Below are 16,102 nucleotides of genomic sequence, written 5' to 3'. Positions count from 1 at the left end.
AGTGAGTAGAAGAGCTTGGCTTGTTGGTATGGTTGGGTCCAGGGCTTTAACCCTAAAAACTTTGGCCGTCCTTACATCTCCCAATGATATGTGCTGGTCTTGGAAGCTTCGTCACTTTGAAAGCAAATCTTTTGGGTTTTGTAAGCAAAATGCACTTACAAACCCATGGTGGTATCTCTATGGGTTGCCTGTGTAGGATGAAATGCCCTATGAATTTATGTGTTCATGCAATTCATTCATAACAGCTTGGAATTCCCTTTCTGCTCTTTTGCTCCCAGAGGGACCCTTAGGTTGCTCTATTTGAGTGGAAACAGCTTGGATCCATGGAAACCTCACCAGAACATTCTGGGCACAGCTGGAGTTGACTTTGTAGGCTGCACAGCCATTGAAGACAGCCATTAATGATGGAGACAGCTAGCTTTGGGGGGTGTCACCCAACTCCCTCTGCTGGCATTGAGTTTTCACCTCATGACGAACCCCTGTTCCTCATCAAATACGATTTTTATCTCCATGGGGTCTTAAAAATAGCAACTCCAAAGCAAAGCAAAATGTGTTTATTTACAAACATAAGGACTCCATGAAAACGGATTGCTTGCAGGGCTCATTTTCCGTCCCACCTTCCTCCCTCTGCGGTCCCAGCCCTTCTCCTGTCACGCTCTGTGGGCCTCCAGATGCGAGCCACACCTCAACACATCATTGCAGGGTCAGCGATGAGGCCTCTCTCGCACAATGTACTGCCTCTCTTTTCTTCCGTGGAACACACGGTACTTAAAATATGTATCCATATAAACTGTCACTAACTATTAACAGACTTGTGCTTATGAGATTTTCTAAAATGTCTTAATTTTTTCGGCAGATTCCAATGTTAGAATCTTACGTGCCATCTGATCTAAAGGAAACGATTAAAATCAAATTCGGGAAGGGTGGCTAGGTAAAAGCCGAGAGGTGCTTAACTGTTCTGGGAATGATACCGTCTTTAAAATCAATCCAGAATGGAAAATGGAGCTTGCTCTCAGGCATGACAGTCTATTTTACAGCTCTGTTTCTGTTTCTAGTCCCCCTAAAAGGCAGACACACTGAGGACTCGTGTCCGTACATGTGTTTCCTATTCCACGTCCATCTCATCTAGCAGGAAGCAGATTCAAGCGGAAAGCACAGTCTTGCCTACAGATTTGGCGGTGTAAAAGCAGACCCCGCCCCTTTCAACCTGTGGTCTGCCGTCGGAGATGGGCAGACCTGTGCTGCAGACTTTCTGTTTAGCAGAAGACCTCAGCGAGTTAGGTCAGAGTAGGACTGGAGAACTGCGTACTTCCTCACACCGTGAAATGGAATGATGTTATGAAGGGCTGGCAGTCAGGGCTGGGGAAGGACCCTTCCAGATCTCCTGGGGTAAGAAGAGCTGAGTGTGCCGCCGTCCTGGGAATAGTACTGTAAAAATGGGAACCCTGTAACCTCTTCTTGCCACAAGTGTTTGAAGTCACTCTGCACTGTCAGCACATTGAGACATGGCTCGCTCTGACTCCATCAGTGATGTGTTGAGCTGTGGAGGAACATTCTGGAAGCACACAATTTGACAATTGAAGGATGACCATTTGATGTACGAATGATGGTGGGATGGACCCTGAGAATTAGAAATAATAACGGAGATTATTGAGAGCTTATTAGAGATTAGGCATGGACTATTTATCTACCAATTTTCTTAAATCTTCACAGCCACCCCAAGAAGTGGCAATTAGCCTCATTTGACACAATTTACAAATGGCTGACTTAGGATCCAAAAATCCTGTCCGAGATCTATGTAGAACAATTTACGTATGTTGGCTATTTATTCAAATAAAATTTAAATCAAATCAGATGTCAATGATTCTAGTCTAAGACTTCATGGGGACATACACTTTAGACTCTTTAAAGAAAGGGTGGCAGATAGTCCTGCTTCTGATGAGATTTCTTCTTGAGGAAACCCGAAGTGTGTTCGCTTTGGTACCCACCCTCTCTTCTTCTGCGTCTCAGACCTTAGTCAAGCATAAGCTCTTTCTTTTCTGGCCTTTAATCTCTTCTTTCACCAGCTCTTTATTTCTATAGAGTTTTGTTCCAAGATGATGTGCCAAGTTTTGTTACCCACTTCTGGGCCCTGAGGAGAATGAAAGAAAAGAAAAAAAAAACTGTTTCTCAACCGCTCCTGCTGTTCCCTCATTGCTGGTGCTGTGAGAAGTCAGGCTTTGGAATTGGTAACTGCAAAAACCTGGGTTTTGTTAGGGAAATGGTATTTTACAGACAAAACTGCTAATAAAAAGTAAAATCTGTTCTTGGAAGAGTTAACTGTGGAATGGCCGAAAAATCCCACCACTAGGCACAACCATGCTTAAAGAGCAGAAGAGCCCAAAGTGGCCAGGAAGGAGGAGGATTGTCCAGCAACCACATGATACCGTCCTGAAACTGAAAGGTTGTCACAATTTTGTGGGAAAAAACTAATAATACCATGTGTAAGAAGAATAAGTGGCTTTATATTTTAATGATGTGATATTCTATTTAAGCTGTGTCCACTGCCTAAATTGGGTTAGTTTCAGAAAACACAAATGGGTGGGGTCTCTTCTTGGCTGTAGAGTTTGTATTCTAGACTCAGACAAACTTTTTTTCTCCAAACTTTTGGCTCAACGTATGAAAAGAAGTGAGAACAGAAATGGAGAAAAATAACCAGTCATTAAGCCCTAGTCCAAATGGTATGTGTGGATTAAGTGGGATTTGAAATATCTTGAAGAACTTTTGCTTAATAAATATTCACTCACGTAACTGTTTATGTTCTCTCCCTGCTCTGACTTTTATGGACTTTTCAGTGCCCTGATTTGCTGTACTTCTCAGTGTGAGCCCTTTTCTATCTGTATCTGGAGGTACAGAGTCGTGGCTCTTACTCCTCTTCCCCCACGAGGTACAGAGTCGGGGCTCTTACTCCCCTCTCCATGAGGTGCAGAGTCGTGGCTCTTACTCCCCCCTGCACCCTCTCCCCCCCCCCCCCCCGTTAATTTCACCAAGCAGCAAGATTTGTGACACATAAACAAATCAGACATGGAAAAGGCAGTATTAGAATGATACAGGAAAGCGATTAGAAATTCCAAGGATGGGAAGATTCTTCCAGCTGAGGACACAGGAGGGAAAGCTTGGAGAGGCAAGCTGCGCCAGGGTCTTTTTATTCACAGAAGTGAATTGTGGGTAACAGTTAATCAGACTGAAGTGGAGCCGGGAGGAAATTTCCTGTGGAGAGACATGCTTGAGGCAAAGCCTGGAGCAGGGATGTGGGAAAAGTGGGTTTTGCATTTAGACGGAAACAATGGCCTTGAAAGGGCCTGGAGAGAGACCTTAAAGAGGGCTCAGGGAGCAGGGAAGCTTAAGCACAGAGGAGTGTGAGCACCAAGTCAGCAAAAGCTCTCTTCTGTCTGAAGTTCACAGCCAGTTGAGGGGTGTCAAACGCGGGGAAATTGGAGCTACACTTCTATAGCATTACAGCTAAAGCAGACTGCAGAGTGTGCTTCAGACTGGCGGCCCAGGGGGCTGCTCACACCTCTCCCCAAATGAGAAGGTCCTCAGAGGCCTGAGACCTCTGGCCAGGCAGCAGGTGTTAGTCTCTCCCCCATTTCTCCTCTCCCTGTCCTCGCCTCCCTTCCCCAGCTCCTCCCTGCCTCTCCACTCGTTCTGCCTTTCTTGCTCATCTCCTATCTTTATAATTTAAGCCAGTTTATGTCGTTAACACGTAAAGGAAAGGACAGAGAAAGACAGGCACGGAATTCGTATTTGAAAATGAGCTCAACGATTTACAGCAGAGTGGTCTGGAAAGAAAATCTCAGAACGGCCTCAGCTGATGATGCTCGTCTTCTTCCCCTCACACTTCTTAAAGAAGAAGGAAGGAAGAGAAAAGTTGGAATAGAATAATGATGGGGAATGAGGAACTGGAAGCGGACTGAAAAATCATGCACGTGGGTTAAATCTGGCACAGGTCCTGTTATCTCAACAGACACTGCCCTGACACTAAGGAGAAGCAGCAGTTGGCTTCCCCTGACAACTGGGAATGCTCCCCTATATCCCCTCATAAGCAGAAATGCAATAGGAACATCACAGACAGCAGGTTTACAATGAATACACAGTTCTGATAAAGGGGTGGGGGAGGGTGAAGGCAAAACTCTGCAGCCCGTGCTGCCATGCCCTTTTCCTTCTGGGGCAGCTTTGTATTCCAACAAAGCAGAACTGCTGAAGTGAGCCCAGGTTTCCAAGCTGATGTGAAAGCTGGAGCTGTCAGCTGTGCATGAGAAGGCTGTGCATGAGCCACCACTGCAGCCCTCAGGTTTGTGCTGCCCATGGGCTCACTTAGCCTTCCTAGTCACGGCCCTAGCATTAGAACCCTTCAAGCCAGCAGATCCTATGTGGGTTTCAGCTGACATATTTGCACTTCTATTTTGGACTACATCCTTTCAGGGTTAGGACCCCTGTAATCAAACTTAGGGTATCCCCTTGCTTCTCAAAACACAAGCAGGAGCAGCAGGACTACAATCCAAGATTGCATGATTCAATTTATGAGCCTCATTCCCCCCAAGAGAATCATAAACATGAATCCTTTGGGGAAAATTCCCCAAATCCAGCTCTTCTCGGGTTGACCTTACAGGTGTTTCGGGCTCTCCTTCGTGGGTGGAGTGGGGAGAGGATTGCTCTTAAGAATCACAGAACACAGGAGCTAAGTTGGGTCTATAAATGGAAAAGATCTCAGTAGAACTGTACAAAAACATATCATTTGAGAAATGAACATTTCCCATGCTCGTGCCCCAAGAGAGAACACCTGCTGGCTCTGTGGCGTGCTGTTCACATTCCTGTTGTCTGTGGAAATCTCAAGTTTGCATAGCTTACATATGGCCTTCTGTCCTGAGGTAGGGCACCTGCAGAAGGGAATGAGACTTGGCTCTCAGCAGGTCATATGGTGCCATGTGGTGGCCCAACCCCTTTGGCTCTTCTGTTGTCGCAGGACACACAGATGAAGGCAGGGGAGGGGGAGGGCAGGGAGCAGTATCTGGTGTTCGTCCTCTATTGTGGACCCATGGAGCTACAGAATATGAAGTCTCACCCTCCCCTCTGGATTCCTGCCATGACATCCAACCCATCTGGCATCAGGGAGGTGCTGAGGAGTCTGGGAAGTGCCTGGCTGAGCTCCCCCTCTGGACTGTCTTTTAGCCTGGATAGAAGTGTATGAAAATTAACCTGGCCACTTCCTTGGAGGAGTGATCAATGCTTGGGTCTTTGTAGCTCTTTTTCTGTTCAGTACGTTGTCTCCTACAAGTCCAACGTCCTGAGTTCTCCAGTGTGCATCTTTATGGTTCTAGAGTGCAGGAGAGGAAGAAGTCCCCCGCTTTGGTCTGCAGACCAAAGGACCACTGGGGCACTGTTGCAGGAGGGTGCTTTCTTGCTGGCGTCCAACCACAGTGTCCTTAAGAGTGTCACTGGAAGCCAGGCGGTGGTGGCGCACGCCTTTAATCCCAGCACTCGGGAGGCAGAGACAGGCGGATCTCTGAGTTGGAGGCCAGCCTGGTCTACAAGAGCTAGTTCCAGGACAGGCTCTAGAAACTACAGGGAAACCCTGTCTCGAAAAAACCAAAAAAAAAAGAGTGTCACTGGAGATGTGGTTCAGTGGTAGAGTACTTGCCTAGCGTGTCCAAGGCTCCGGGTTCATTTTCCAGAGCCATGAAAAGCAAACAGAAAGAAATGCCAGTGCTCTGGGCCCTGCGTCTCCTTCACATCCACCCTTCAGCGGCTTTTCAGGAATGAAGTGCTGGAAAGAGGCATCGTGTTGGCTGAACAAACAGAGGGCAGATGCCTACCAAGTATGGGTGTGTTTAGGTTTAAATTTCCATGCCCAGCTTCTCTTCCACAGTTGTTTTTCTCTGGAATTATTTTTAGTTTTGAAAAGTTAGAAAAATACTGAAATACAAATAAAATCATTTATTTCCATAGATTTTCTTCCTTTTTGGTAATAGAATAGTTTGGAGTTTATTTTTTTTTTAATTCGTTATCCTAACTACTTTTTTTTTTTGCTTTATAAATAATACCATTCAAAATTTCCACCTCCTCCCCTCCTCCCATTTCTCTCCCATTACCTCCCTCCCCCTCCTTCTTCAGTCCTAAGAGAGAGCAGGGTACCCTGTCCTGTGGGAATTCCAAGGCCCTCCCCCCTCTATCCAGGCCTAGAAAGGTGTGCATCCAAACAGACTAGGATCCCAAAAAGCCAGTACATGCAGTAGAATCCAATCCTTTGGCTAAGATCAAGTGTAGTATCTATTCTTATCAGTGTCCAAAGATTTTCTAACATTTAGTTTTTTTGATTTTGTGTGTGCATGTCTGCATTTGTGTACATTGTAGATATCATACAGAATTTACCTTTAGACTTTCATATGCATTGCATAGTTAGAATACTTACTATATGTATAATCATTGTTTTGACTTTTTTCCTTTGTGATATTTATCTATTGTTTTGTTTAGTTTTGAAATCCCCCTATACCTTCAAATTTCTCTCCAGTGCTAAGGCCCAGCCAAATATATATATTTATGCTTTAAATGATCTCATTATTTGCATTTAACATCTGTGTAGAATTTGTTTCAGCATGAGGATAATATCAAACTTGATTTTTTTCCCTCCATATACTTTGCCAATTTTTCTAGCAATTATGTGGATAACCCCAAATGCTTTAGTGGTTTCCTTTGTAATTGTACAAAGAACGCAGTCTTACCAGGATCTGTTGGAGACCTTGCTTTTGGGTTCATTGATCTGCCTGCCAGTTCTTTTTATAGACAGCGCTGTTTTCAGAGCACGGGACATGCCACCCTCCCGCCCCATGTGTTCAGGTTGCATTTTGGGAAGTGGGGCACAGGACAATTGATAAGCCATAGAATTGGTAGAATTAATTTCATCCCACATTTAAGGTAATAAAACTTGTCATAATAATTTCTTGCCTGTGACCTCAGCATATATATCCAATTGATCCAATCTGATAGCTAGTATCAACATATCTGAAAATAGAGTTTAAAAACATGTCAAAATGTGTCCTGTTTCCTATCTCTTCCATATACCTTGGGACTTTTTTTGTCTTTTGCCTGGCTGATTTTAATTGTAACATTGTGATAGCTTTGAGCAAAAACTTTTGGGCTTTATTCTGTGGTCTCTATATTGATGAGTAAATTGTTGTAGGAATGAGAACGTGGCTGCTGGTGAGATGGCTCAGTGGTTAAGAACATGCACTACTCTAGGGCAGACCCACGTCAGTTCCCAGACTCTATGCTAGGCAGCTCATGGTCACTGTCATGTTCCCTAAAGCAGCAGCAAGCAGTGAGGAAAGCGTCACATATGCCGCCGGGCTTAAATTCTAGTAAGGAAGCAGCAAGGTCATCAATAAACCAATCAGAATCTGTACCACCACATGTCACAGTCCTGGTGATGACAAGCTCCAGTTCTGACAGGGCCTTGCTCTTCCAAGGGGCCTAGGAAGACTCTTCTCTGTATCCCTGCAAGGAGCTATCTGACTTGGATCGCGTCACCACCGCGTCTTCTGTCTGAGGTCTACTTCTGCCTCTCCCACAAGACACGTCACCATATCTAAAGTTCACCACTCAGGTCATATAAGGTGGCTGTTCTTTGGCCCTAAAAAAAATGACATTTACCGAATCCTACAGGATAAGGACGTTAGCATTCTAAATAGTCAATAAGGGCTGAAGAGAGAAGCAGTCCCAGTAAGCATTTACTCCAGAACTCAAAGAACCCCCAGAACCAGCAAGGAAACTGAGGCACATCCTTTGGGGAGGAGATAGAGAACACCAGACTGTAAGAACGATGATTAGTTATGACTGATAGATGACTCTGAACCTAAGAGAGGAAATTGATACCATTGCTTTTAAAGACTTGGCAAGGCAGAATTGTTAGCGAACCAGCCAAAACTGTGTTCAGAGAGCCACAGTCTTACAACACTGGGGTCCTCAATGTTAGATCCAAATTCCACTGGCATAATACTGTCTTGTTTCAGATGTAGCATCAGTGGATAGCTGAGTGCTTCAAATGTTAAGAATTTGTGATTTCTTTTTTCTTTTCTGTTTGAAGTTCTGTGGATACGTATGTACTATCTATTAGGATCTTTGTTTCTAAAAAAAAAAAAAACCCTGCTATATGTCCATAGAAGTGATGTTGTACATTGTTAGAGAAAGGGTGAGTTATTTACTTTTAAATTTTATCTAAACTTGTTACCTAAAGATTTTCCCCTTTTCCCCCTGAAACCCCTACCCCACAATAAGGGACTCTGGGGATTTCCTAAAACCTTCACACATTAAAATGAGCAGGTAAAGAGTTAATACTGCCAAAGACAATGTTCACCTTTTGCTAATATAAATGACTAAGACTTTAACCCATCATGAGTTTGGCCCCTGATGTTAGGAAGGAGACCTTTCCACACGGAAGGGGTCTGTCTACATCCCGACATGCACATAGGGCCATTCTTGCAGCTGCTGATAACTGAGAACTCTCAGGCTTCCAAAGACCATAGGTGCATCCTCTGAAAGCAAACTGTGTTCTCAAGCACATTGGCTGAAATGGAAGAAGAATATGAAGAAAGGGGGATAATAAAACTCACTTTGACCTGCAGGAACGTGTGGATGCATTCCCACTTTCAAGCCCCTTCTCCGCCAAACTCATGAGGACCACTCTCTCCAATCCTAGGAGAGCAGGGCACATTCCTAGGGAAGGAATCCTTCCATGACATTAATATAAGGAGGGTGATAAGGATTCTCTAGCTCTCAAGAAGCTAATCACAGAAGGGCACTCAACATCGTATGAATAATTTGCAAGTTCCTTAATGTCTTGATTAAACTTGTGTAAAATCAAACCCAATGAGAATAGCTATGAATGAGTTTGAAGTGAGCCCGTCAACTTCGAATGTGGAGGAGGTGAGGTAAGGCAGCACCTGGGGCGGGGAGGAGCTTGAGTGTGCTGGGGTCAGCTCCAGGGGGGAATTCCGAGATGCATCCTGCCTGGTCTTCTAAGCGCTCTCCTCGGGATCCACAGCTCAGCTCACTGACACCAGCAGGGGTCGCTAGAGAGGCCAGTGGCCCAGCTTCTTAACTCATCCAGGTTTCTTCCTGAGGTGTTTTTACTTTCTGTTTTTCCGATTGCCTACTTGTTTGTTTGTTTTTGTTTGTTTGTTTTTGTCAGCCAGTGGGTACTGGGAATTGTCAGCCTCATAAGAGTTCTAAATTAATTCTAGGCATCCAAGATCCATTTTACCAGGAGGTGGGGTATGTTGCTAGACCAGGAGGTGAGTATTTCTGAGGGATTAGTGAAGAACAGAGATGCACACTCTCATTTTATGTGTTTGAGCTCAGGCTCTGAACCATCAGCACAAACTGAGATGGGTACTTTTCCTGACTTTCGATCTCTTATATTTTTCTCTGCCTAAAATCCCCCTAAAGTGGAAACAGGGGATGTGTTTTCATATGAGCCAAATACTTGGTTATACAAGCTATTAAAGGCTGAGAATGGGTTTTAGAATTTATTTTGTTGAATTTGTCTTCTAATGCAGCCAAACTTATTGAGGAGACCACATGGCTTTAGAGGATGTGTTTGTTGTCTTTGGGAACCAGTGGTTACTCAGTTATTAAAAGCCGTCAGTGTGGAACAGACCAAATGGATCTGGACATGACTCCTCTGTAGCAGGGAAATTTGTGGATTTTCTGCTTTCAACCAGCTCGTGAAAAGAGTAACTGATAAATATGTTAGCTGGTTTCAGAGGATTAATTATTTTGCCAGAAAGTATGAGACAGTTGATGTGAAGATAGAAGACTCAGAGAAGAAGGAAAGGAAGCTTCATCTGCACTTGGGTATCAGTGACGTGGACGGCCAGGTAGCCCATTGTCATGGAGTCTGTCTTGTGAGTTTTAGGTAGGATGTTTCCCAACATCTCGGATGCCAGACACTGATTCTTGTGGAAAAAAAAAAAAACCACTAAAGTATGCTTCCCAAACACCCCTAATGTCACATTCCAGGTATCTGCTCAACCCACTATGCTGTAAGGGGTAGGCTGATGGAGAATTGGTCATTGAATCTGTTTAGGGGATGGAGAAGTATCATCTGGGAGGAGTGGGATGGATTATCATCTGGGAAGTGTGGGGTGGTGTATTATCTGGGAAGTGTGGGATGGAGCATCGTTTGGGAAGTGTAGGATGGAGCATTATCTGGGAAGTGTGGGATGGAGTATCATCTGGGAAGTGTGGGATGGATGGAGTATCATCTGGGAAGAGTGGGATGGATGGAGTATCATCTGGGAAGTGTGGGATGAAGCATCGTTTGGGAAGTGTAGGATGGAGCATTATCTGGGAAGTGTGGGATGGAGTATAATGTGGGATGGAGTATCTTCTGGGAAGTGTGGGGTGGAGTATCATCTGGGAAATGTGGGATGGAGTTTCGTCTGGGAAGTGTAGGATAGAGGAGTATCATCTAGGAAGTATGGGATGGAGTATAACCTGGGAAGTGTGGGATGGAGTATCATCTGGGAAGTGTGGGGTGGAGTATCATCTGAGAAGTGTGGGGTGGAGTATCATCTGGGAAGTGTGGGATGGAGTATCATCCAGCTCTTTTGTTTGTGTTCAAGCTGTTGCTTTCAGAGTGGGTTGACACGTTGAGGGAAACCCTAGGATTTTATAGCTATATGAACGCTTATAAATCCTTGGGATTAGACAAGGTCACTCAGGGAGGAAATAAAAGCCTGTGGGACCTCAGACCTCTGAAGGCAGAAGTCACAAAATAATCCTACACCAGTTCAAAATTATGAATAATAAAGGGTTATATTTATTTAGGGAAAAACTTACAAATTAGTGTCCTAGATAACAGTCCTCTGCACGAACAGGAACAGAGTCTAGCAGCCAGAAGCGAGAGCTGGGAGAAAGAGAGCAGGAGCACAAGAGGCCACGCCCAAGTGGGCTGGTGTCTTAAATGCTATTGGCTGAAGGGGCGGAATGTGCTCCCACAGCAGACCTCAGTCTTTTAATTGGAGTGGCCCAAGAAAGTGAGAAGGAGAGTTCTCCAAAGAGAGAGAAGAAAAGCTGGAGACTGGACAGGCGGGAAGCTGGAGCGGAGAGAGCTAATCCAAAGCTCTTCTTCTGAGCAGCCTTGGGGACTGACCGACTGGGCAGAGCCTCATGAGTCATGATTACTTACAAGGTATCGCCACTGTGTCTGTGGCCTCTCTGACCTTTCCCCTGTCTTAACAGGTAACAGCCACGGATGCAGATGCGGGGCTCTACGGCTTAGTGGAGTATTCTCTTTACGACGGCTTCCAGAGCTACGAAGCACCCTCAGCGTTCCAGATCAACCCGCAGGATGGGCGCATCTGTGTGACACAGGACATCGACAGGGAAAGGAATCCAGGCACCTTTGATCTGCTGGTGAAGGCGAAGGATGGGGTAAGTTTTTGGTATAAAACACCAAACGCTCTCAAAAGTGAGCCACAGCGAGCACAGGGACGCATGGCGAGGCATGACATGGCATGACAGCTCCCCGTGTTCCACAAACCACCACCTCCCTCTAATGTTATTTCTTCATCAACAAATATTTCACATCAATAATGATTTCAAAGAAAGCAGAGCTGCCGTATATTGACCAGCCTTTGATGGGTTCCAAGATCCGCACTGTGTTAAAGGTTCTGGATTACCTAATTCTATGCTTCTTTCTCAGAGGAGAAACTGTCTGGAAACAGTGCTTGTTTGAATATTTGCTTCTGCTATCTCCATAGGTATCGATTGTGCCCAAACAGAGAGATAGACATTTGGTCGTTCAGTCTGGATTCAAGCACAGTCCCCTGTCTAAATAAGTTGCTCCAGGTGGATGTGTTCTGGCTAAAACTAAATATGTCCCTTGCTTTCTCACAGAAATGGCCAGAAAATAGTTCCTTATGTCTCCCAGGCTCCCATCTGGTGGCCACTCTGACCTTCAAGGTTAATTTGACTTCTTTCTAGGTTTGGTGGCCAGACGAAGAGCCAGGAGTCTGTGTAGGGGTAGAAGTGTCTCCACTGGGGAATGAGTACACCCCACCATAAGTCACTGGATGTTCATGGCTTGAACCATCACCTCAGCCTAGAGAGCATCATGAGCATCCTGTCCCAGAACTGGATCCCAAAGTCCAATTTTATTCCAGGTATCTTTTCTAGTTTTGGAGATGTTTAGCTCATGACACAAACAAGTATTTTTGTTATTTAGTTATTCATCCCCTATAAGGACAAATCCATAGCTCAGGATGAACACCGAAGGATGCATTTAATCTTGGCGAAAGTGTGGAACACAGAATTCCTTTTAAGTCCTTTTAGCGTCTCCTGGCTGGAAGGAGCTCTTCAAAGCCGTTAGACTTCTGACAGCTTTCTTGATCTTGACCCTGCTTAGATCAGAATCTGCCCATAACATTTCCTTATGTATGCTTTGGAGTGTAGACACAAGAAGCCACGTAGGTTGACCTGGACCAGTCTGTCCTTCTTCGGTGACGGAATCCTCACTGGGAGGGGCAGGAGATGAGGAAATAAGGAAGACACTGATGTTTGGGATCAGGAGGTCTGCTCAAGCCGATGGCTCATGGAAGCAAGTTTATTAAGAAGTAAAACATCTCATTTACTACTTCCAGGGACAAAATGGGATAAACTCAGCAGAAGCTATCATACATGGGAGACGTCAGTGGGAAGTTCATCGAACAATATTTCACAAGAGGGACAAATAATATCTAAAGAGCATCAGAGACCTAGCACATAGTAGTCTTGGGATTTAGGGAGAAAATTGGCTTCTCAGGATATAAGCAGTTACCCCATAGTCCAGCCCCGGGCTTTTCCTGGAATTGCCAAGCATATTCCTCCTTTTAGAAGAGAAACTGTGTTTCTTTTCCACATGTCAGGACCTCAGGGAAAGCCTTGGTTCATTCCAGCCCCCAGCATGATAGATGCAGTGTGTGAACGCTTGCCTATGTGTCCACGCACATATAATACATACAGATACACATGTGTGCAAGCAGATACACATATGTCAGGTTATCCAGTGTCCTGTGTTACTGCATCGACTTTATGAAGTCCTGTGATAAGCTCAGAGTTTAAACAGGGCGGAGTGATATGTCTTTAATGAACAAAGCAGTGTTAACTAGGAGCATAAATTGCTCAGAATCATGTCAGTAAAAAGCTTGGCACAGCAAAGACAAAAATTGGTAATGACTAAATAGGTAGCCCCTAAAAACAATCTAGACTGAATTCATGGGATAATTAAATCAGGTAAAGTATCTTAGGTTCAAGCTGTGGGAATTCCGGCCATAACGTGTTTATTTAAGACAGACTGAGCCTCGGCACAGGCCCTTGACTTATCCAGAGTCATTCTGACAATTTGTGTTTTTTCCTCAGATTCTTTCTCTTTGTAATAAATGACCTGCATGTCCTTGGTAGAAAATTGCTGAAAAATCTATTTGCAAGTGGTTCCTAGGAGGTTTTTATCCATCGATAGAATGATTTTTCTTGATACAGTACCCTGGATGGCCTGTGCATCCTCTCTCAGGCTCTATTTATCTTCGTGACGACCGTCAATATGTATTTTCTAGTCCAGTCACTTCCCCTTCTCTACTGACACTACATCTATAATATCCTACTTTTGCTGTTGCAATGATTGCTATTTATCTCACACACAGAGGATGCTATGAAATTATATAATGGAACCAATTAATTGGATTGGCAGTCAAGTTATTGTCTACAATTAAGCGCTACAATTTAATTATACCATCTTTCTTCTAAGCTTTGTATTGCTTTTTTTCTGATACATTTTCACAAACAAAGCCCTCAATTTTTGGTATGCATTTATCATTCTCTCCCTACTTTTGTTACACCCGGAATTCTATAGCTGAAATATGTGTCTGGAAAACAAAAGAGCTTTCAACTTCTTCCCACTCAAGGCTTCCGGAAGGATTTTGACAGACACTCTAGAGAGTAAATTGGCTTAGCATCTCTCCACTCTGTGTCTTCATGATAAGAGCTGGCCGTTGGAGCTGGGACTTAAAATGTGTTCAGTCATTTGTTATTTTAAATTGTGTTTGTGTGTGTGCGCGCGTGTGCACCCATGTACATGAGCATGTATGAGTGCAGGTGACTTCAGAGACCACTGGGCTATCTTTCCAGCCAAAGTTCTTATTCTAGTCTTTTATTTCATTGATTCCTAATTGACTTATCTGAGGATAGTGCATTTACCCAGTGTTCTAGCTAAGGTGTTTGGGCCAAATCTAAAATGTCCCTCTGGCCAATCATTCCCAGATAAATGTGACATGTCCTACCTAACACCAGTCTTCTTCAGTCTCATCTCTGAGAGCTTAAGCTTTCCCGTCATCAACACCCACCTTCTTACCCCTCCTGTTCAATTCAACTTTTAACGCAAATCAATATTCCAGCCACTATTTCACTCTTCAAGCTCATTTGCTATCACCCAGAAAATTCTGCATAAACTCCCCTTGGTCTCTGGTTGTTCCTTTATCATCTCCCTATTGATGGAAAACAGCCTGTAGTCCTGGGGATACTGGTCCCTCCTACTCAGTAAGGGTAAGAATTGCAGTCCCAAGGTGGGAAGATGATTGCCTTTCTGTCTCAGTTACTTTTCTATTGCTATGAAAAAAATACCACGACCAAGATAATTTACAGAACTGTTTAATTTGGATTCCTGGTTTCAGAAGTTAGAATCCATGATCATGATAGTAGAGAACATGGAAACAGGTAGACATGGAGCTGCATCATTCGCTGAGAGCCCACATCTCCATCCATAAACACCAGGGCCAGAGAATTGGGAGTGGCATGGGCTTTGAAATCTCAAAGCCCAACTATAGTGACACACTTCTTTCAACAAGGCCACACCTGCTAATACTTCCCAAACAGTTCCACCAAATGGGGACCAAGTATTCAGACATATTAGCCAATGGGGGCCCATTGAAATCACCACAACTTCTAAGTAATTTCTATTCCTTTCTCTATTGAAAGTCAATTTGAGGGTGTGTTAAAGCCACTGGGAGAGAATAAGACCATTATCATATTTTTTAAGGAAATAATTGAAGCAAACTTTAATAAAGTACTGGCCGGGATTATGTACTGGTCAATGGGGTTCCCAGAAAATGGTGACAAGTCACATTTGACTTATAAAGACAAACCCATGAGGCTGTGTATTTTCCACCAGACTCGACCAAGGGCAAGGATATATCCTGATGCACTTCCTGCCTCTGTACCTCCTGCCTGCATGTGATCAAGCTCATCCTGTCCAGTCTGGTCTAACTTGTCTAGGGGAGCAAAAACATGTGGTGTGTTATCTTACATATACAACGAACTCTAACATTTCAGGAAGTTTTTATCCTTGGGTAAGGGACTTAAAAATTAGAAGCATTTTTTTTTGTTTTATGGATCTCTTAGGAACAATAATTAAAATATAACTTTGGTGCTCACAAATGTAGCACAGATATTCCTGTTTGTCACTGTCCTGTTTCAAACTCCCAATCAGTTTTGTACCCGACTTAGCTCGTGGTCTTCATGCCCTCACTTTGATACTCAGCTTTCCTTCACTGCAACAAAACATCAAAGATGCTTAGCTTTTAAAGAGATTTATTTTAGTTCATGGTTTGGAGGTTGAAGTCTGTTAGAGCAAGCCCTATTCTGTGGACTCTTGGAAAGACGAAAAACTCATGGCAGAAGCTCATGGTGGCACATCAACTCATGCTAGAGGAAACAAAGAGAAATAAGCCAGCATCCTACAATCTCCATTCAAAAACACACCCCCATTGGCCTAAGGACCTCCAGCAAGCACCAGAGTCTGAAGATCACAGCCCTTCCAAGATCACAGCAGCACCCCAGGACTAAGCCTTGAGCACAAGGTCATAGGAAGGAATTTTAGCGTCGGAATTCTAGCAACCAATGTTTCCTACCAAGCTTTTGAGGTTTCAGCAGAGCCATCCAACCCAAGCCTCCTCACACTTCAACTTCCTCATTTGCAAAGCTCATCACTTCCTCAGAAATCTTCATTCCAAGCATGCTACCTTCTGATAAG

General features: G+C 44.1%; 1 protein-coding gene across 1 annotated transcript in view; it reads left to right on the top strand.

Moving 5' to 3' along the window:
* Dchs2 (dachsous cadherin-related 2) overlaps positions 1-16,102 on the top strand; it is a 184,037-nt gene that overhangs the window by 82,450 nt on the left and 85,485 nt on the right. The window contains 1 exon segment of the mRNA XM_038347950.1: positions 11,281-11,472. Within this exon segment, the coding sequence (XP_038203878.1) occupies positions 11,281-11,472 (192 nt within the window).

The sequence above is a fragment of the Arvicola amphibius genome, chromosome 11 (assembly GCF_903992535.2).
Source record: "Arvicola amphibius chromosome 11, mArvAmp1.2, whole genome shotgun sequence".
Classification (NCBI taxonomy): domain Eukaryota; kingdom Metazoa; phylum Chordata; class Mammalia; order Rodentia; family Cricetidae; genus Arvicola; species Arvicola amphibius.
Note: the sequence above shows the minus strand (reverse complement) of the source record. Positions and strands in the feature narration are given on the sequence as shown.